Source organism: Passer montanus, unplaced genomic scaffold, assembly GCF_014805655.1.
Source record: "Passer montanus isolate IOZ18808 unplaced genomic scaffold, ASM1480565v1 scaffold177, whole genome shotgun sequence".
Taxonomy (NCBI): domain Eukaryota; kingdom Metazoa; phylum Chordata; class Aves; order Passeriformes; family Passeridae; genus Passer; species Passer montanus.
In genome coordinates this window covers 592,064-612,872 of record NW_024365048.1, presented here as the reverse complement: position 1 = coordinate 612,872, position 20,809 = coordinate 592,064, and the positions used below count along the sequence as shown (strand labels likewise).

Genomic DNA, 20,809 nt, shown 5'->3' with positions numbered 1-20,809 from the left:
CCTGGGGCGGGGGGGCGGCCTCGGGGGCGCCGGGGGGAGCCGCGGGCCCTGTTGGAGAGAGACAGGGGTGAGGCGGGGGCGGCTGGCGGGGGCGCGGCGGGGAGAGCGGAGCTCGGAGCGCAGCGGAGATGAGGTTCATGTTAAAATCGGGCGCGGCTCTCGGGGGCGATGGGTTACCATGTGCCAGGGACTCGGGGCTGTTGCCTTGCGAGTCCAGGGGGGAGGGCGGCAGCGAGGGGGGAGCCCCCCCGGGGCCCGGCGGGCTCTCCAGGCAGGGTCCGTCCAGGATGCAGGCGTGGGGGGACGAGTGTCCTGCGGGGAGGGCGACACGGAGCCGGCGTCACCCCGCGGGGCGGCCGCGGGAGCCGGCCTCACACCCGCGGTGGCACACCCCACTGCCACAGCCCAAATGTCACGCCTGCATTGTCACAGCCCAAATGTCACACCCGCATTGGCACAGTCCCACTGTCACATGCCCACTGTTACACCCCGTTGGCACAGCCCCACTCTCACACCTGCATTGTCACACCTGCACTGTCACAGCCTGCTGTCACACCCTGCTGTCACACCCCACTGTCGCACCCGTCACACATTGGCACAGCCCTACTGTCACAGCCCAAATGTCACACCTGCATTGTCACACCTGCATTGTCACGCCTGTGGCACACCCCACTGGCACAGCCCAAATGTCACGCCTGCATTGTCACAGCCCAAATGTCACACCCGCGGTGGCACAGCCGTGCTGGCACATGCCTGCTGTCACAGCCCCACTGTCACACCCCACTGTCACACCTGCATTGTCACAGCCCCACTGTCACACCCCACTGTCACAGCCGAGCTGGCACAGCCCCCTGTCACACCTGCATTGTCACACCTGCACTGTCACAGCCTGCTTGTCACACCCTGCTGTCACACCCCACTGTCGCACCCGTCACACATTGGCACAGCCCTACTGTCACAGCCCAAATGTCACACCTGCATTGTCACACCTGCATTGTCACAGCCCCACTGTCACCCCGCCACTGGCACAGCCACCCTGGCACATGCCCGCTGTCCCCCGCCAGTGTCACCCTGCCATTGTCACAGCCCCAATGTCACCCCACCACTGTCACACACCCACTGTCACAGCCCCACTGTCCCAGCCCCACTGTCACAGCCCCACTGTCACCCCGCCATTGTCACAGCCCCACTGTCCCAGCCCCGCTGTCCCAGCCCCGCTGTCCCCCGCCAGTGTCACCCCGCGGGGTCCCAGCCCCGCTGTCCCCCGCCAGTGTCCCACGCCGCGCTCACCGGTGTGTGAGGAAGAGGAGGAGGAGGAGGAGTGCAGCAGCGCGTCCTGCCAGCTGGGGCGCGGCGCGGGCGGGGCGAAGCCGCCGTTGTTGTTCAGGGAATCCTGCGGGGACAGCAGAGCGGGGCTCAGGGCAGCCCCCCGAACCGGGAGAGCCCGGGGACACCGGGGGGACACCGGGGGGGACACGGGGGGGGTTCAGGGGGCAGGGATGGGGGCTCGGGGGGTGGGGATGGCAGACAGGTTCCAGGGTGCCGCAGGGAGGGCTCGGGAGTGCCTGGTTTATGGGATTAGGGCCGCCGCATCCCTGCGTCCCCTGCCCGGCCAGACGCGCCAGGGGCCGGGCACGGCACGGCACGGCACGGCACGGCACGGGTGGCACGGTGCCCACCCCAGGCCAGGAGCCAGCAGCGGCGCTGACCGCGGGACACCCGTGTGCGAGGCCGGGAGCACGGCCGCACCCCGCAGCGTGTGGGGAGCCCCCGGGATGTTCGGGAATGTCGCGCCGGCAGCTGTGGATTAATCCCGCCGGGAAGTGCGGGCAGCGCTAATCCCGGCACGGCCCGGCACGGCTCGGCTCGGCGGGAGCGGGGATTAGGGAGCGCGGCCGGGCACCAAACGGGACGGCCCTGACAGGGATTGGGGTGGGAACCGAGGGGACAGGGATATGGGAATGGGAGTGGGAGAGGGATGGGGGAACGGGAATGGGGAGATGGGGAATGTGGGAACGGGGGGTGTGGGAATGGGGGTGTGGGAATGGGAGATGTGGGATGAAGGGGACGGGGACGGGCTGGAGGGGACAGGGATGAGGGACACGTTGTGGGACGACGGGTGAAGGGTGGTGGAGGGGTTAAGGACAGGGGACGGGGGATGCGGGGACAGAGATGGCTGCAGGGGGGACACAGGGGTGGCTGCAGGGGGGACACAGGGACACAAGGCCGAGGACCAGGATGTCACCTCTGCCCGGACCCCGCCATGGGGCGGATCCAGGGGCTCCACCCGCCCCTCCGAGGGATGACGGAGCCGCGCGGGGACCCGGCCGGGCAGGGCAGGACCGGGCAGGACCCCCGGGCTGTGTCCCCCCGCGGTGACCGCCACCCCCCGGAGCCCGGCAGAGCGCGGTGCCCTCCCGGGAAAAGGGGGGGCCCCCCGAGATTCCCGAGGGCCGCGGTTCCCTGGCAACGCCGGCGGCCGCAGCCGCTCCGCGCGCGGTGCCCACGCACTGCGGCGGCGCGTGCGCCGCGACACGGGGACACCCCTGCGGCGACACGGCTGGGGGGACACCCCCGGGGAGCCCCGAGCCCGGGGAAACGGGGGGCACGGCACGGGGGGGGCGCCGGGGACGGGGAACCCCGGGGGGAATGGGGGAAAGGGACAGAGATCCGGGGAGAAAGGGACAGTGACACCAGGAGGGAAGGGACACAGATCCCGGGGGGATGGGGACAGTGACCAGGGAAGGGAAGGGACACAGATCCCGGGGGGATGGGGACAGTGACCCAAGGAGGGGAAGGGACACAGATCCCTGGGGGAAAGGGACAGTGACCACAGAAGGGAAGGGACCCTAGGGGGGAAAGGGACAGTGACCAGGGAAGGGAAGGGACAGTGACCTCAGGGGGATGGGGACAGTGACCCCGGAGGGGATGTGACACAGACCCCATGAGGGATGTGACGCAGACCCCGGGGTCATGGGGACAGTGACCCCGGGGCAAGGGGACCCCCGCGGCCAGCGGGGCTCACCTGCGTGCCCGGGGCCGTCAGGTTGAGCGTGGTGGGGCGGTGCTTCTGCGTCTCCTCCAGGGCGGGCGAGGGGATGGGCGAGGCCGAAGGGGACGGCGGCGCCTCCAGCTCGTTGCCTTCCTCCTCCTCCTCTTCCTCGTCGTCGTCGTCGTCGTTGTCGTCGATCATCTCGAACTCCTGGAAGTCGTCCTGGAAGGTGCACACGGGGTGCGGCTGCTCCCCGCGCTCCAGCACCAGGCAGTCCTGCGGGTGGCACCGCGTCAGGGACGCGGGGACAGCCGGGGCCACCCTCCCCGCCACCGAGGGGTGGCAGCGGCCCCGGTCCCCTCCCTGGGGTGTCCCGGAGGGCACAAGGGACCCCCGGCTGGTGCCGCTGGCCTCAGCAGCCGCAGAGCCGCCGAAGCCAGCGCTGCGGCAGCGTGGTGTCCCCGCGGTGTCCCCGCGGTGTCCCCAAGGTGTCCCCAAGGTGTCCCCGCGGTGTCCCGCACCTTCTCGTAGTGGTCCGAGTCGTAGTTGAGGCCGATGCCGCAGTCGTCCGTGATCTCCGACAGGTCCTCGTCATCGAACTCCTCCAGGCTGATGTCCTGGGGGGGCCTGGGGACAGAGGGGACAGCGCTCGGCGACAGCCCGGCCAGGCCCCCGGGGCAGCACGGCAGCAAAGTGGCACCACGGGGACATCTGTGCGTGGGTGGCACTGTCAGCGTGGGGGCACCAGGGACAGGGCAGGACGACACTGCCACCTCTGTGCCACAGGGACATGGCACCAGGACACTGCCACCCCTGGGTGCCACATGGACATGGCACCTCAGCTCTGCCACCTCTGTGCCACACGGGCATGGCACCTTAACTCTCTCACTCCTGCGTGTTACACAGACATGGCACCACAGCCCTGTCACCTCTGTGCCACACATACATGGCACCAGGACACTGCCACCCCATGTGCCAGACGGACATGGTGCCACAGCTCTGTCACCTCTGGTGCCACAGGGACATGGCACCAGGACACTGCCACCCCTGGGTGCCACATGGACATGGCACCTCAGCTCTGTCACCTCTGTGCCACACGGGCATGGCACCACAACCCTGTCACCTCTGTGCCACACATACATGGCACCAGGACACTGCCACCCCATGTGCCAGACGGACATGGTGCCACAGCTCTGTCACCTCTGGTGCCACAGGGACATGGCACCAGGACACTGTCACCTCTGGTGCCACATGGGTGTGGCACCATAACTCTGTCACAGGACAGCCAGAGGGACGTGTCACCATAACACAGGGACATGGCACCAAACCCTGTCACCCCTGGGTGCCAACACAAGCAAACCACAAGGACATGTCACTACAACCCTGTCACCTCCGGTATCACAAGGACCCTGTCACCTCTGGGTGTCACACAGACATGTCACCACAACCCTGCCACCCCTGGGTGCCAGCATGGGACAACCACAGGGACACCTCCCCATAACACAGGGACGTGGCACCAAACCCTGTCACATCTTAGTGCCAGCACAGGGACATGTCACCATAACATAGGGACATGGCACCACAATCCTGTCACTCCTGGGTGCCACACGGACATGGCACCACAACCCTGTCACCTCTGGTGCCACATGGATATGTCACCACAGCCCTGCCACCCCTTGATGCCAGCATGGGACAGCCACCAAAACACAGGGACATGTCACCATAATACAGGGACACATTGCCACAACCCTGTCACCTCTGGGTGCCACAGGGACATGTCACCACAGCCCTGCCACCCCTTGGTGCCAGCATGGGACAGCCACCAAAACACAGGGACATGTCACCATAACACAGGGACATGGCACCACAATCCTGTCACTCCTGGGTGCCACACGGACATGGCACCACAACCCTGTCACCTCTGGTGCCACATGGATATGTCACCACAGCCCTGCCACCCCTTGATGCCAGCATGGGACAGCCACCAAAACACAGGGACATGTCACCATAATACAGGGACACATTGCCACAACCCTGTCACCTCTGGGTGCCACAGGGACATGTCACCACAGCCCTGCCACCCCTTGGTGCCAGCATGGGACAGCCACCAGGGACACCTCACCATAACACAGGGACGTGGCACCAAACCCTGTCACATCTTAGTGCCAGCACAGGGACATGTCACCATAACACAGGGACATGGCACCACAATCCTGTCACTCCTGGGTGCCACACGGACATGGCACCAAACCCTGTCAGCTCTTAGTGCCAGCACAGGGACATGTCACCATAACACAGGGACATGTGCCCACACCCCGTCACCCCTGGGTGCCGGATGGAGGTGGCACCAAGCCCTGTCACCCCTGGGTGCTGGCACAGGACAGCCACGGGCACACCCCGCCACGCTGCTGTCACCACGCGGTGGCACCGCGGAGGCGCCGAGGCCACCACATGTCCCAAATTCCCGAATGGCCGGAGCCGAGGTGGGGACATCCCCAGGCTTGGGGTGACCTGCGCTGCGGGGGGGTCACAGCGGCGTGGCCGGGGTGACAAAGGGGAGCGGGCTGTGACATCCCTGAGCGCATTGCCAGGGAGCGGGGCTGCCATGGAAACCAGCGGCTCCGGGAAGCACGGAGCGGAGAGAATCCCAAAATCCGGCACGGTTTGGGGGTGCAAAACAGAAACTGGGGTTTGGGGGGGTGAGGTGAGGTGGGAGATACGGCCTGGGTGCCACTGGGACCCTCTGGTCACCCTCGGTGGGGTTGGGGACACACAGGACCAGCCCCAGAGGGGTGTGGCAGCAGCCAGGTGCCACTGGGACACTGTGCCCATCCTCGGTGGAGTTGGGGACACACAGGACCCCGAGCTTGTCCCCAAGGGGGGTGTGACAGCAGCCAGGTGCCACCTTCCAGGGCGTTGGGGACACACAGGACACCCAGCTGGTCCCCAGCGGGGTGTGGCAGCACCTGGGCACCAGTGGGACCCAGTGCCCACCCTCGGTGGGGTTGGGGACACACAGGACACCCAGCTGGTCCCCAGCGGGGTGTGGCAGCACCTGGGCACCAGTGGGACCCAGTGCCCACCCTCGGTGGGGTTGGGGACACACAGGACCAGCCCCAGAGGGGTGTGGCAGCAGCCAGGTGCCACTGGGACACTGTGCCACCTTCCATAGGTTTGGGGACACCCAGGGTCCCCCAGCAGCACCTGGGCACCAGTGGGACCCTGTGCCCACCCTCCATGGGTTTGGGGACACACAGGACCAGCCCCAGGGGGGTGTGACAGCAGCCATGTGCCACTGGGACACTGTGCCCATCCTCGGTGGAGTTGGGGACACACAGGACCCCGAGCTTGTCCCCAAGGGGGGTGTGACAGCAGCCAGGTGCCACCTTCCAGGGCTTTGGGGACACACAGGACACCCAGCTGGTCCCCAGCGGGGTGTGGCAGCAGCTGGGTACCAGTGGGACCCTGTGCCCACCCTCGGTGGTGTTGGGGAAACACAGGACCCCGAGCTTGTACCCAGGGGGGTGTGACAGCAGCCAGGTGCCACTGGGACACTGTGCCACCTTCCATAGGTTTGGGGACACCCAGGGTCCCCCAGCAGCACCTGGGCACCAGTGGGACCCTGTGCCCACCCTCCATGGGTTTGGGGACACACAGGACCAGCCCCAGGGGGGTGTGACAGCAGCCAGGTGCCACTGGGACACTGTGCCCACCCTCCGTGGGGTTGGGGACACCCAGGGTCCCCCAGCAGCACCTGGGCACCAGTGGGACCCTGTGCCCACCCTCCATGGGTTTGGGGACACACAGGACCAGCCCCAGGGGGGTGTGACAGCAGCCATGTGCCACTGGGACACTGTGCCCATCCTCGGTGGAGTTGGGGACACACAGGACCCCGAGCTTGTCCCCAAGGGGGGTGTGACAGCAGCCAGGTGCCACCTTCCAGGGCGTTGGGGACACACAGGACACCCAGCTGGTCCCCAGCGGGGTGTGGCAGCAGCTGGGTACCAGTGGGACCCTGTGCCCACCCTCGGTGGTGTTGGGGAAACACAGGACCCCGAGCTTGTACCCAGGGGGGTGTGACAGCAGCCAGGTGCCACTGGGACCCTGTGCCCACCCTCGGTGGGTTGGGGACACCCGGGGGGGCTCGGGGGCTCAGCCCTCAGGGTGGCAGCAGGGTCAGAGCCCAGAGGGGGCCCAGGGCTGTCCCCTGTCCCCCCCGCGGCGCAGCTCCCGCTCCCCCGGCAGGAAGATTCCCCTAATCCCATAATTCCCAGAAGTAGGGCACGGCCGCGCCGAATCCGCGCAGATTTGGGGCAAAAGCGGCAGGAACGGAGACGGGAACGGGGCTGCGGCGGGAGCGGGGCCGAGCGCGGCCCCAAAGGCCGCGGGGGCCGGGGAGCCCCGGGGCTGGGGGTGAAGGGTCCCGGGTGTTGGGGAGCGCAGCCTTTTGGGGTGCAGAGCCCTGGGGTGCTGCGGTGTAAAGTCCTTCGGGTGCAGAGCCCGGGCGTGTAGGGGAACAGAAATTTTGGGGTGCAGAAGTCTTTGGGGTGCAGAGTATGGGATGTCGAGGTGCAGAACCCTCTGGGGATCAGAACACTTTGGGGTTTCAGGGTGCTGAACTCTGAGGTGTTGGGGTGCAGAGCCCCGGGGTGTTGGAGAGCAGGAAGGTTTTGGTGTGCAGAACCTTCTGGGATAGTGGGGTGCAGAGACTTTTGGGGTATTGGGGCGCAGAGACTTTTGGGTTATAGGATCAGCACCTGGGGTACTGAGGAACAGAGCCCCGGGGTTTTGGGGTGCAGAACCTGCTGGGTTATAGGGTCAGAGCCTGGGGCATTGAGGAACAGAGCCCCGGGGTTTTGGGGTGCAGAACCTGCTGGGTTATAGGGTCAGAACCTGGGGCATTGAGGAACAGAGCCCCGGGGTTTTGGGGTGCAGAACCTGCTGGGTTATAGGGTCAGAACCTGGGGCATTGAGGAACAGAGCCCCGGGGTTTTGGGGTGCAGAACCTGCTGGGTTATAGGGTTAGAGCCTGGGGCATTGAGGAACAGAGCCCCGGGGTTTTGGGGTGCAGAATCCTGAAGGGTTGGGGTGCAGAGCCCTTTGGGGTGCACAGCCCAGGGTGTGGGGGTGCAGAGCCCTTTGGGGCACAAGGACCCGATTTTATGGGGTGCAGAGTCCCAGAATGCTGAAGAGCAGTCTCGGGGTGTCAGGGAGCAGAGCCCTGGGGGTGCAGAGCCCTTTGGGGTGCAAAACCATCTCCCCAACCCCACAGAAAATCGGGGCCTGTCCCCTGCAGGAAGAACCCCGGGACCCTCTGTTGTCCCCAGGGCCTTAGGGGGTGTCATGGGCACACAGGGGGACAGGGACAGTGGGGCTGAGTCCTCCTGGGGACCTGCGGGTCCCCTCCAGCACCCCTGGACCCTCCTCACTGGGGGAGCAGCTCCTGGGGGACACGGGGATGGGATGGGATGGGATGGGATCCATGGGATGGGACGGGATGGGATCCATGGGATGGGATGGGACGGGATCCATGGGATGGGATGGGATGGGATCCATGGGATGGGATCCATGGGATGGGATGGGATGGGATGGGGACACTGCGGTGGGGTGGGAATGGCACAGTGGGATGGGGACACTGGTGGGGTGGAACCAGCAGTGAGAGCCCACCCAGCCCCACGATGTCCCCGATGGGACCCTGGGCACCGGGCTGGGGCCAAAGGCAGCGCCCCGGCCAGGGGTGCAGGGACACAGGGGATGAGCAGCGGGAACAAGGACAGTGCCTGTCCCCACCTTGGGGACACTCCCGAGGCCAGCTGGCACCGAGGGACAGGAGCGGAGCCGAGGGCGGGGACACGGCGGGGGGGGCTCACCCAGCCCGGCACAGGCAGAGGGCATCGGGAAGGGCTGGAACCGGCCGGGATGGGCCGGAGGGGACCCCAAAAGGGCCCTGGCGGGGGGCTCGGGGCCGGGAGGGCCGGGCAGGGACACCGGCGGTGCCAGCGCTGCCAGGGCCGGGCTCCCCGGGGAGCGCTGCCGCTGGAATTTCCCCATCGCTGCCAGCCCCGCTCCCTGCGCACTGCCGGGGGCGGCTCCGAGCGACGGAGGGGACCCCGCAGCGGCCGGGAAGGGACCCCCACTGCAGCCGGGACCCCCGGCCGCTGCCGGAGCCGGCTCTGACCCCGTGGTCACCCCAAATTGGGGACCGGGGGCTCCTGACTGGCACCTGGGGCTGCCACGGCCCGAGCGGGAGGTGGGAGCCATCCCAAGGCCCGGCTGCGTGCGCGCCTGGAATTCCCTCACCGAGCATCCATTCCCTCATCGAGGGAGAATTCCCACATCGAGGGAGAATTCCCACATCGAGCATTCCCTCATCCAGGGAGCATTCCCACATCGGGCATCCATTCCCACATGGGGCATCCATTCCCACATCGGGCATTCCCAGCCCATCCCGGCCTCTCCTCTCCAGCCCCTCCAAGCCGGGCCGGGCTCCCCGCGGCTCCTTGGGAAAGGCTCAGCCGGGTTCGGTTTCCCCGTCACCATTCCCGGCTGGATCTCGGCATGCTCGGGGAGCCACAGCCGCCCCAGGGAGCGGCCCCGGGCTTTGGGATGGCTCCGGGCGCAGCTCCCGCTCCCCGGACGGGGCTCGGCTGCCCCAGGGCCCGGCCCGGCGCCGAGCAGCCCCGGCGAGGCCGTGGCGTCCCCTCCCTGCGCCACCGCGGGCAGGACAGCCCGGGGACAGGGACAGCCCGGGGACAGGGACATCCTGGGGACGGGGACGCTCAGAGAAGGGGACATCCTGGGGACGGGAATGCTCAGGGAGGGGACAGTCCGAACAGGCAGATGTTCAGGGACGGGGACATCCTGGGCACGGGGATGCTGAGGGAGGGGACATCCTGGGGACGGGGATTCTCAGGGAGGGGACAGTCCGAGCAAGCGGATGCTCAGGCACGGGGACATCCTGGGCACGGGGACATCCTGGGCACGGGGAGCCCTGCCCAGCACAGGCCCCAGCCAGCCAAGGGCACGTCCCGCAGCCCCGCTGTCCCCTGCTCCTCTCTCCGCAGCTCCCGCATCCCCGGGGCCCTCCCGGTGCCCCTCGCCGCCGCCTCCTGCCCTTCCCGTTCCCCCGCCGGGCGGCTCGGCCCCGCAGTGCGCCAGCCCGGCCCGGGGCCCGCACCCCGACCCGCACCCCGACCCCACACCCCCGCACCCCGCCACCCCATCCCCGTCCCCGTCCCCATCCCGGGGCCGCTGCGGCGCCTCGGGAGAGACAAAGAGGCGGCGGCCGCTCCTCCCGCGGCGGCCCCGGGGTGCGCCGGGGGGGCTCCGAGCCCGGCCGGGGGAAGGGGACGGAGGGGACCCCGCGCATCCTCCGGGGCGGGGTGGGGAAGGCAAGGGAAGGGCCCGACGGGGCGGGGGGCGGGAGGAGCCCCCCGGTCCCGCACCCCAAGGTGAAGGAACGGGCGGGGGGGGAGCCCGGGGTGCGGGCCCGGTGCAAGGGCGGCACGGCGGGAGGGGAAGGGCAGCGCGACCCCGCATCCCCCCCGCGCATCCCCCGCGCATCCCCCGCTCACCGGCAGCCGGGCGGGGACAGCGAGTGGAAGGTGGAGAGCGAGAACATCTCGGCGCGATCCGCCATTTTCTCCGGCCGGGGCTGCGCCGGACTGCGGAGCTGCGGGAGCGGGGGGGGCGGCGGGAGGAGCTGCGGGAGCGGGTCCATGGGGCGGTCAGGGGGTCCGTAGGGTGGTCAGGGGGTCCGCGGGGGGTTCAGGGGGTCCGCGGGGGGTTCAGGGCTCTGCAGCGGCGGTGACGGGGCCGGGAGCGGAGCTGTCCGCGGTGCTGAACGCGCGAGAGGAGAACAAGGGACAGAGGATCTATAGGGGATCGGGGGGTCTCTATAGGGGATCGGGGGGTCTGTAGGGGATCCCGAAGCTCTGCAGAGGTGCTGAGAGATCCATCAGGGGCTCAGGGGGTCTGTGGGGTCGGTAAGAGGGGACAGGAGCCGTGTGGGGACCAGCAGAGCACAGGGGTCAGGGGTCTGGAGGGGATCGGGGGGTCTATAGGGGATCGGGGGGTCTATAGGGGATCGGGGAGCCTACAAGGGGGTCAGGACTCTATAGGGGACCGGGCCCTGTGGGGCGCTCTATAGGGTCGCTCTATAGGGTGGCTGAGGGCGTCGGGAGCCGTGCGGGGCCCGAGCGGAGCTGTCCCTGGTGCTGCAGCCCGGGACCGGACAGCGGCCACGGCGGGTGGCCCGAGGGGACACCGGGGACGGGCAGGGGACGCCAGGGACGGCCCCAGCTTGGCGGGCGGGCAATGGGACCCCCGCACTGCCACCCGTGGGATGTGGGGTCCCTCAGCGTCCCCCCGTGTCCCCAATTCCCTCTGTGTCCCCCTGTCTGCCCAATTTCCTCAGTGTCCTCATGTCCCACAATTCCCTCAGTGTGCCCCCATGTCCCCAATTCCCATGGTGTCCCCCTGTGTCCCCAGCTCCCTCAGTGCCACCCCCATGGCCCCAGTCGAGGCCGAGGCCACTTCAGTGCCCCCACAGGGCCCAGGGGACACCCAGAGCACCCCAACCCCCTCCATGGCTCACTCCTGCCTGTGCCCATTCCTGAAAATCCTGTCCATCCCAACATCCCCATTGCAAACCCTCCCAACATCCCCATCCATCCATCCATCCATCATCCATCCTTCATCCATCCACCAATGATCCATCCATCATCCATCCATCAGCCATCCATCCATCATCCGTCATCCATCCATCCATCCATCCACCATCCATCCTTCAATCCTCCATCCATCATCCATCCATCAGCCATCCATCCATCATCCGTCATCCATCCATCCATCCATCCACCATCCATCCTTCAATCCTCCATCCATCATCCATCCATCAGCCATCCATCCATCATCCGTCATCCATCCATCCATCCATCCACCATCCATCCTTCAATCCTCCATCCATCATCCATCCATCAGCCATCCATCCATCATCCGTCATCCATCCATCCATCCATCCACCATCCATCCTTCAATCCTCCATCCATCATCCATCCATCAGCCATCCATCCATCATCCGTCATCCATCCATCCATCCATCCACCATCCATCCTTCAATCCTCCATCCATCATCCATCCATCAGCCATCCATCCATCATCCGTCATCCATCCATCCATCCATCCACCATCCATCCTTCAATCCTCCATCCATCATCCATCCATCAGCCATCCATCCATCATCCGTCATCCATCCATCCATCCATCCACCATCCATCCTTCAATCCTCCATCCATCATCCATCCATCAGCCATCCATCCATCATCCGTCATCCATCCATCCATCCATCCACCATCCATCCTTCAATCCTCCATCCATCATCCATCCATCAGCCATCCATCCATCATCCGTCATCCATCCATCCATCCATCCACCATCCATCCTTCAATCCTCCATCCATCATCCATCCATCAGCCATCCATCCATCATCCGTCATCCATCCATCCATCCATCCACCATCCATCCTTCAATCCTCCATCCATCATCCATCCATCAGCCATCCATCCATCATCCGTCATCCATCCATCCATCCATCCACCATCCATCCTTCAATCCTCCATCCATCATCCATCCATCAGCCATCCATCCATCATCCGTCATCCATCCATCCATCCATCCACCATCCATCCTTCAATCCTCCATCCATCATCCATCCATCAGCCATCCATCCATCATCCGTCATCCATCCATCCATCCATCCACCATCCATCCTTCAATCCTCCATCCATCATCCATCCATCAGCCATCCATCCATCATCCGTCATCCATCCATCCATCCATCCACCATCCATCCTTCAATCCTCCATCCATCATCCATCCATCAGCCATCCATCCATCATCCGTCATCCATCCATCCATCCATCCACCATCCATCCTTCAATCCTCCATCCATCATCCATCCATCAGCCATCCATCCATCATCCGTCATCCATCCATCCATCCATCCACCATCCATCCTTCAATCCTCCATCCATCATCCATCCATCAGCCATCCATCCATCATCCGTCATCCATCCATCCATCCATCCACCATCCATCCTTCAATCCTCCATCCATCATCCATCCATCAGCCATCCATCCATCATCCGTCATCCATCCATCCATCCATCCACCATCCATCCTTCAATCCTCCATCCATCATCCATCCATCAGCCATCCATCCATCATCCGTCATCCATCCATCCATCCATCCACCATCCATCCTTCAATCCTCCATCCATCATCCATCCATCAGCCATCCATCCATCATCCGTCATCCATCCATCCATCCATCCACCATCCATCCTTCAATCCTCCATCCATCATCCATCCATCAGCCATCCATCCATCATCCGTCATCCATCCATCCATCCATCCACCATCCATCCTTCAATCCTCCATCCATCATCCATCCATCAGCCATCCATCCATCATCCGTCATCCATCCATCCATCCATCCACCATCCATCCTTCAATCCTCCATCCATCATCCATCCATCAGCCATCCATCCATCATCCGTCATCCATCCATCCATCCATCCGTCCATCCATCATCCATCATCCATCCATCCATCCATCCTCACCCCAACATTCCCACTCCCATCTTCGTTCCTTTGGGGTTTTGGGGCACGGCCCTGCCCCAGCGGGATTTGGGGTTCCAGCAGCTCCCCCCAGGGTCTTGAGCCCCAGGATCTTCCCAAGTCCGGAGATTCCCAAACTCCAGCAGGAACTGCAGCTTTAAGGGACTTCAAAGGATTTCCAAGGATCAGCTGGGCTCGATGCTCCTTTGGGATCCTGCTCCGGATGTTCTGGGATTCCTCTGGGCCCTGCCAAGGCCTGACCCCTTTCCATGGCAAACGATCCCAAATGTGGGAGCTGGGCCTGCCCTGGGCCAGCCTGAGGCCGCTCCCTCTTCTCCCGGGGCTCCTTCCCTGGAGCAGATCCCGATCCCCGCGGGCTCCTGGCAGGAGCTGGGCACAGCCAGAAGGACATTCCCCATCCCTGCCCCGATCCCAGCAGAGCTGCCCTGGCCCCAGCCCGGCCCAGATCCCACTTTTCCCGGGCTCTCCCTGCACGGATCCCTGGCAGCCCCTGCCCAGCCCAGGGGGGCTCGGGGGCCCTTCCCGAGGCACTGCCGCCATTCCATGGGCAAGGATTCCACAATTCCCCAGTCCTGGTGGGGCCTGCCTGGCAAGGACCTCCCAGCCCATCCCAAAGATCCCTGGGATCCAGGAGATCCCACGGGCACAGCAGAGGAAGTTTTCCAAGCATTTCCATCCCCAGGATCCATGAATTCCACCCCGGATCGATCCCAAACTTTGGCTCCTGGAATGGATTGGGGTGGGTATGGGGTTTCTGGGGGGCATTATGGGGTGGGGGTGTCTGTGGGGTGGGACAAGGTACAGGGTGTCCATGGAGGGGTTTAGGGTGCCCATAGGGGGTACAGGGTGTCTGTGGGGTGGGCACAGGGTGTCCATAGGAGCACAGGGTGTTTATAGGGTGGGACAAGGCACAGCGTGTTTATAGGGTGGGTACAGGGTGTTTACAGGGGCACAGGGTGTTTATAGGGTGGGACAAGGCACAGCGTGTTTATAGGGTGGGGCAAGGTGCAGGGTGTCCATAGGGGCACAGTGTGTTTATGGGGTGGAACAAGGCACAGGTTTTCCATGGAGGAGTTTAGGGTGTCCACAGGGTGTTTATGGGGTGGGACAAGGCACAGGGTGTCTATAGGAGGCACAGTGTGTCTATGGGGTGAGCACAGGGTGTCTATAAGGGATACAGGGTGTCTGTGGGGTAGGACAAGGCACAGGGTGTTTATAGGGTGGGACAAGGGACAGGGTGTTTATAGGGCGGGACAAGGTGCAGGGTGTTTATAGGGTGGGCACAGGGTGTTTATAGGGTGGGTACAGGGTGTTTATGGTGTGGGCACAGGGTGTCTATAGGGGATACAGGGTGTTTATAGGGCAGGCACAGCTGTTTATAGGGCGGGCACAGCCAGCAGCCCCCAGCCCTCAGCCCTGCTGCCCGTGCCCAGCTGGGGGGTGGCACGGGGCGGTGTCCCCGTTGTCCCCCTGTGCCAGCAGCAGGTCCAGGTAGGCCCCAGACACGAGGTCCTGCTCCCCGACCCCGAGCTCCCGCAGCAGCTCCCGCGCCCGGCGCTGCCCGTCCTCCTCGCTCTGCCCCGGCCGCAGCACCACCTGGGCACCCGTGTCACCAGGGGCCACCCGTGTCACCAGGGGCCACCCGTGTCACCAGGGGCCACCCGGGGTGCCACCCCCCCCGTGTCACCTCACCTCCAGCTCCAGGAAGTCCCCGAGCCCCTGCACCCGGTCCAGGTGCAGCCGGGTCTGGCCCAGCAGGAGCAGCAGGCGCTCCTTCCTCACCGTGCCCAGCACGCCCAGGGACAGGGACAGCACCGCCTGGGGACAGGGGTGACACACAGCCCACCCAGCCCCGCTCACCTGCAGCCCCTCGGGGTCGGCCGTGGGGGTGATGCTGAACCTGGACAGTTTGGGGCCGGCGCTGTCGGGGCGCTCGTAGAAAATCAGCTCCCCCCGGCCGTCCTGGGGACAGCCACAGGAGGGGACAGCTGAGCACGGGACAGGCGAGGATGGGGACAGGTGAGCAAGGGGATGGGGACAGGGACGGGTGAGAATGGGGACATGTGAGCACAGCGACAGGTGAGGGACAGGTGAGGATGGGGACAGGTGAGAACAGCGACAGGTGAGAATGGGACAGGTAGGGACAGGTGAGCACAGGGACAGGTGAGGGACAAGTAGCGACAGGTGAGCACAGGGAGAGATGAGCACGGGGACAGGTGAAGACAGATGATGACAGGTGAGGACAGGGACAGGCAGGGACAGCTGAAGACGGGGACAGGTGAGGACAGGGCCAGGGCCAAGCCCCTCCAGCCCTCCCTCACCTGTGTCCGCCGCAGCTTGAGCCGCCCCCGCGGCACCCGGAAGAACGTGTCGGTCTGGAGCAGCACCTGCCCGGCCCCGGGGCACGCCTGGGGCGGCTCCTGCCCCTCACCCGTGCCCGGCCCGGCCCCGGGGCACACCTGGGGCGGCTCCTGCCCGGCCCCGGGGCACACCGGGCCCGCCGGGCCCAGCCCCAGCAGCCTCAGGGCCGCCCTCAGCGCTTCCTCCCGCGCCCTCAGCCGCGCCTTCACCTCCACGTTCCGCCGCATCCCGCCGAGCACGCCCATTGGCTGCCGCGCACGCGCCACCTCCCCAAGGCGGCTTTCTATTGGTCCATTAAACAGTCAATCAGAAAATAGCGTTGTTATTGGTTAGAAGCTGGCCGGGCCCCGCCCAGGCCGAGCGGGACGGGGCAGGGGCGACCATGGCGGCGGCGGCGGGGGGCCGCGGCAGCGGCAGCGCGGACGGCGATGTCCCCGCCGCCACCCGCCAGCAGGCCTACGCCTGGTGCCGCGAGTTCCTGGCCGGCTCCTGGAAGCTCATCAGCCCGGACGAGTTCGGTATCTGGCCCATCGGGTAGGAAGCGGAACGGGCGAGAGGAGTTCCCCCCCGCCCTCTCCGCGGTGGTCTCGTCCCAGGGTTCGGGGAAGCGTCCCTCACAGCGGTGTCCCTGTCCCACCCCTGTCCCACCCCTGTCCCCTCACAGCGGTGTCCCTGTCCCCTCCCTGTCCCCTCACAGCGGCGTCCCTGTCCCACCCCTATCCCCTCACAGCGGTGTCCCCGTCCCCTCTTCCGATCTCCCGTCCCCTCCCTGTCCCACCCTGTCCCCTCACAGCGGTGTCCCTGTCCCCTCACAGTGTCCCCAGACCTGTGTCGCAGTCCCCTCCCAGTGTCCCCGCTGTCCCCCGGAGCAGTGTCCCCGTCCCTTCCCCGACCCTCCCCCAGTGTCCCCAGCTGTCCCACCCCTCAGCAGTGTCCCTGTCCCCCAGTGTCCCCAGCTGCCCTCGGGGCTGTGTCCCAGTGTCCCCTCCCAGTCGCCCCCCAGACCAGCGTCCCTGTCCCCCAGTTACCCCGGGTTGTCCCCCCGGACTGGTGTCCCGGTCCCTCTCCCAGTGTCCCCAGTTTCCCCCCAGACCCGTACCCAGTCCCTCTCCCGGTGTCTCCCATCCATTGTCCCCAGTGTCCCCATCTCCTGCCAGGTGCCCAGCACATCCAGAGCGGGGGTGTCGCTGTCCCCCTGGTGTCCCCATTGTCCCTGTCCCACGGCTTTTAGGGTCCCATTTTGGTGTCCCATTTTGGTGTCCCACGTTGTGGCCCCGATTTGGGGTCCCGCTTTTGGGGATCCCTGATTGGTGTCCCACGCTGTGGCCCCGTCTTGGGGATCCCTGATTGGTGTCCCACGTTTTGGCCCCGTTTTGGGGATCCATGTTTGGTGTCCCATGCTGTGGCCCCGTCTTGGGGATCCCTGATTGGTGTCCCATTTTAGAGTCCCATGTTTTTGGTGTCCCGATTTGGGGTCCCATTTCTGGTGTCCCTGTTTGTGGTCCTGTGTTTTTGATTTCCCAATTTGTGGTCCTGCTTTTGGGGATCCCTGATTGGTGTCCCATTTTGGTGTCCCACGTTGTGGCCCCGATTTGGGGTTCCCATTTTCGGGGCTCCCTGATTGGTGTCCCACGTTGTGGCCCCGTCTTGGGGATCCCTGATTGGTGTCCCATGCTGTGGCCCCATTTTGGGGATCCCATTTTCAGGGCTCACTGATTGGTGTCCCATGCTGTGGCCCCATTTTGGGGTTCCCATTTTCGGGGCTCCCAGATTGGTGTCCCACACTGTGGCCCCGATTTGGGGTTCCCATTTTCGGGGTTCCCTGATTGGTGTCCCACGCTGTGGCCCCAATTTGGGGTTCCCATTTTCGGGGATCCCTGATTGGTGTCCCACGCTGTGCCCCGTTTTGGGGCGCCCCTGGCCGCCCCCGCAGGGCCTGGACTCGCTGGTGCTCGAGAGCGTCATGTTCGCCATCCTGGCCGAGCGCGCGCTGGGCCCGCGCCTCTTCGGGGTGTTCCCGCAGGGCCGCCTGGAGCAGTACCTCCCGGTAGGATCGGGGCCCCCCGCGCCCCCCGTGCCCCGCCGGGCACCCCCAAACCCCCGTGCCCCCCCAGAGCCGGCGGCTGCGCACCGAGGAGCTGCGGGAGCCGCGGGTGTCGGCCGAGATCGCCGTGAACATGGCGCGCTTCCACGGCATGGCCATGCCCTTCAACAAGGAGCCCAAGTGGCTCTTTGGGACCATGGAGGGGTGAGGGGACACAAACCCCACTGGGAACAGGGATGGGGACACAAACCCTGCTGGGAATGCGGAATGGGGTGAGGGGACACAAACCCCACTGGGAACAGGGATGGGGGGCCAAAATCCCACTGGGAATAGGGTGAGGGACCCCAAATCCCACTGGGAATGGGGATGGGGTGAGGGGACACAAACCCCTCTGGGAACGGGGATGGGGGCCAAAGTCCCACTGGGAATGGGGTGAGGGGCCCTAACTCCACTGGGAATGGGGATGGGGGACCAAAATCCCACTGGGAATGGGGTGAGGGACCCCAAACTCCACTGGGAATGGGGATGGGGTGAGGGGACACAAACCCTACTGGGAATGGGGATGGGGTGAGGGGACACAAACCCTACTGGGAATGGGGATGGGGGGACCAAACTCCCACTGGGAATTGGGTGAGGGACCCCAAACTCCACTGGGAATGGGGATGGGGGGCCAAAATGCCACTGGGAATGGGGTGAGGGACCCCAAATCCCACTGGGAATGGTGAGGGGACACAAACCCAAATGGGGATGGGGGACCAAAATGCCACTGGGAATGGGGACCAAAATCCCACTGGGAATGGGGTGAGGGGATACAAACCCCATGGGAATGGGGATGGGGGGCCAAAATGCCACTGGGAATGGGGTGAGGGAACCCAAACTCCTCTGGGAACAGGGATGGGGACACAAACCCTGCTGGGAATGGGGAATGGGGGGAGGGGACACAAACCCCGCTGGGAATGGGGATGGGGGCCAAAGTCCCACTGGGAATGGGGTGAGGGACCCCAAACTCCACTGGGAATGGGGATGGGGTGAGGGGACACAAACCCTACTGGGAATGGGGAGTGGGGACCAAAATCCCACTGGGAACAGGGAATGGGGTGAGGGAACCCAAACTCCTCTGGGAACAGGGATGGGGGACACAAAATCCCACTGCGAACAGGGAGTGGGGTGAGGGGACCCAAACCGCACTGGGAACGGGGAGAGGGGACACAAATCCTACTGAGAGCAGGGAGTGGGGTGGGACAATTCCAAATCCCATTGGGGTCAGGGAGCGGGGACCCCAAATCCCATTGGGGTCAGGGAGCAGGGACCCCAAATGCCGTTGGGATCAGGGAGTGGGGACCCCAAATCCCATTGGGGTCAGGGAGCGGGGACTCCAATCCCATTGGGATCAGGGAGCAGGGACCCCAAATCCCATTGGGATCAGGGATCCCAAATCCCATTGGGATCAGGGATCCCAAATCCCAGCAGGTCCAGACCCCAGGGATTCCCTGGCCACTTCCAGCGGGTCCTGTGGGACACAGAGGGTGGCCCTGGGGTGGCCGGGGCGGGGCAGGGGGCTCTGGGGGTTCTGTCCCTGGTGTCCCCATGTCCCCGTGTCCCCAGGTACCTGCAGCAGATCTCGGAGCTGACGTTCTCGGAGCCGGAGCAGCTGCAGCAGCTGGAGCAGCTCCGGGGCTACAACCTGGAGCAGGAGATGAGGAGCCTCAGGTCACTGCCACCCCCGAGTGTCCCTCTGCTGTCCCCTGTCACCACCCCAGCCCCTGGCCGGGCCGTCCGTGGTTCTGTCCTTCCCTGTGTCCCCTGTGTCCCTGGTGTCACCCTTGTCCTCACATCCCTGGTGCACCCTATGTGTCCCCCCTGTCCCCAGTGTCCTCTTTGTCCCCGTTGTCCCCTCTGTCTCAGGTCCCCCACTGTGTCCCTCATGTCCCCTTTGTCCTCCTATCCCTGGTGTCCCCCGTGTCCCACATGTCCCTGTGTGTCCCTGGTGTCACCTGTGTCACCTGCATGTCCTGGTGTCACCCACGCCTTTGGTTCTCTGTGTCTCACATGTCCCTGTGTCCCTGTGTCCCCCATGTCCTCGGGGTGTCCCCATTTCCTTGGACCATCTCCATGTCCCTGTATCCCATGTCCTTGGTGTCCCCATGTCCCCATTTCCCTGTGTCCCTGTGTGCCGGGTGTCCCCTTGTCCCCAGGTCCCCATGTCCCCATATCCCCACATCCCCCATGTCCCCGTGGCCCTGGTGTCCCTCCGTGTCCCCATATCCCGGGATCCCCCTATGTCCTCAGGCTGTCCCCACACTGTCCCCATGTCCCTGGGCTGTCCCCATGTCCCCATACCCCGGTGTCCCCCCATGTCCCCGGGCTGTCCCCATGTCCCCGTACCCTGGTGTCCCCCCGTGTCCCCGGGCTGTCCCCATGTCCCTGTACCCTGGTGTCCCCCCATGTCCCCAGGCTGTCCCCAGCCCAGCCCCTCCCGTGTCCCCTCTGAGCCCCTCTCTCCCCTCAGGGACCTGCTGGAGGCCACCCCGTCCCCGGTGGTCTTCTGCCACAACGACGTGCAGGAGGGTGAGTGCCAGGGGGTGGCCCTGTCCCCCAGACCCCCTAAATCTCCCACACCCCAATCCCCCAAACCCCAATCCCCCAATCCCGAAACCCCAATCTCTCAAACCCCAATCCCCCAAAGCCCAAATCCCCCAATCTTCAAACCTCACACCCCAAATCCCCCAAACCCCAATCCCCCAAATCCCCCAAACCCCCACACCCCCAAAA

General features: G+C 65.1%; 3 protein-coding genes across 3 annotated transcripts in view; 1 reads left to right on the top strand and 2 right to left on the bottom strand.

Annotated features, from left to right (window-relative positions):
• Positions 1-10,695, bottom strand: part of MAPK8IP2 (mitogen-activated protein kinase 8 interacting protein 2) — a gene marked incomplete at its 3' end in the record, with an annotated part of 19,589 nt that extends 8,894 nt beyond the window's left edge. The window contains exons 1-5 of the mRNA XM_039704582.1: positions 10,567-10,695; positions 3,514-3,619; positions 3,026-3,268; positions 1,291-1,393; positions 4-312 (exon numbers count right to left, since the gene is read on the bottom strand). Of these exons, the coding sequence (XP_039560516.1) occupies positions 4-312; positions 1,291-1,393; positions 3,026-3,268; positions 3,514-3,619; positions 10,567-10,631 (826 nt within the window). The remainder of the gene's footprint in view (positions 1-3; positions 313-1,290; positions 1,394-3,025; positions 3,269-3,513; positions 3,620-10,566) is intronic.
• A 4,193-nt stretch (positions 10,696-14,888) lies between these two features.
• On the bottom strand, positions 14,889-16,642 carry LOC120500128. The gene is made up of 4 exons (XM_039704584.1): positions 15,954-16,642; positions 15,493-15,594; positions 15,325-15,450; positions 14,889-15,228 (listed from the first exon to the last, which is right to left on the bottom strand). Exons 1-4 carry the CDS (start codon positions 16,236-16,238, stop codon positions 15,043-15,045), a joined length of 699 nt encoding a protein of 232 aa, XP_039560518.1. The 5' UTR covers positions 16,239-16,642; the 3' UTR covers positions 14,889-15,042.
• The window catches only part of CHKB (choline kinase beta), an 8,762-nt gene continuing 4,328 nt past the window's right edge, over positions 16,376-20,809 (top strand). The window contains exons 1-5 of the mRNA XM_039704580.1: positions 16,376-16,527; positions 17,764-18,040; positions 18,108-18,241; positions 19,643-19,747; positions 20,547-20,605. Of these exons, the coding sequence (XP_039560514.1) occupies positions 16,376-16,527; positions 17,764-18,040; positions 18,108-18,241; positions 19,643-19,747; positions 20,547-20,605 (727 nt within the window). The remainder of the gene's footprint in view (positions 16,528-17,763; positions 18,041-18,107; positions 18,242-19,642; positions 19,748-20,546; positions 20,606-20,809) is intronic.

Bases quoted from the DNA above. Each gene is read 5' to 3' on its own strand.
- LOC120500128 (XM_039704584.1), bottom strand. From the start codon at position 16,238: ATGGGCGTGCTCGGCGGGATGCGGCGGAACGTGGAGGTGAAGGCGCGG. The intron at 15,451-15,492 runs GTGAGCGGGGCT...CCCTGTCCCCAG, and splicing joins CCGACCCCGAGGGGCTGCAG to GCGGTGCTGTCCCTGTCCCT. The intron at 15,229-15,324 runs GTGAGGTGACAC...ACGGGTGCCCAG, and splicing joins GGGACTTCCTGGAGCTGGAG to GTGGTGCTGCGGCCGGGGCA.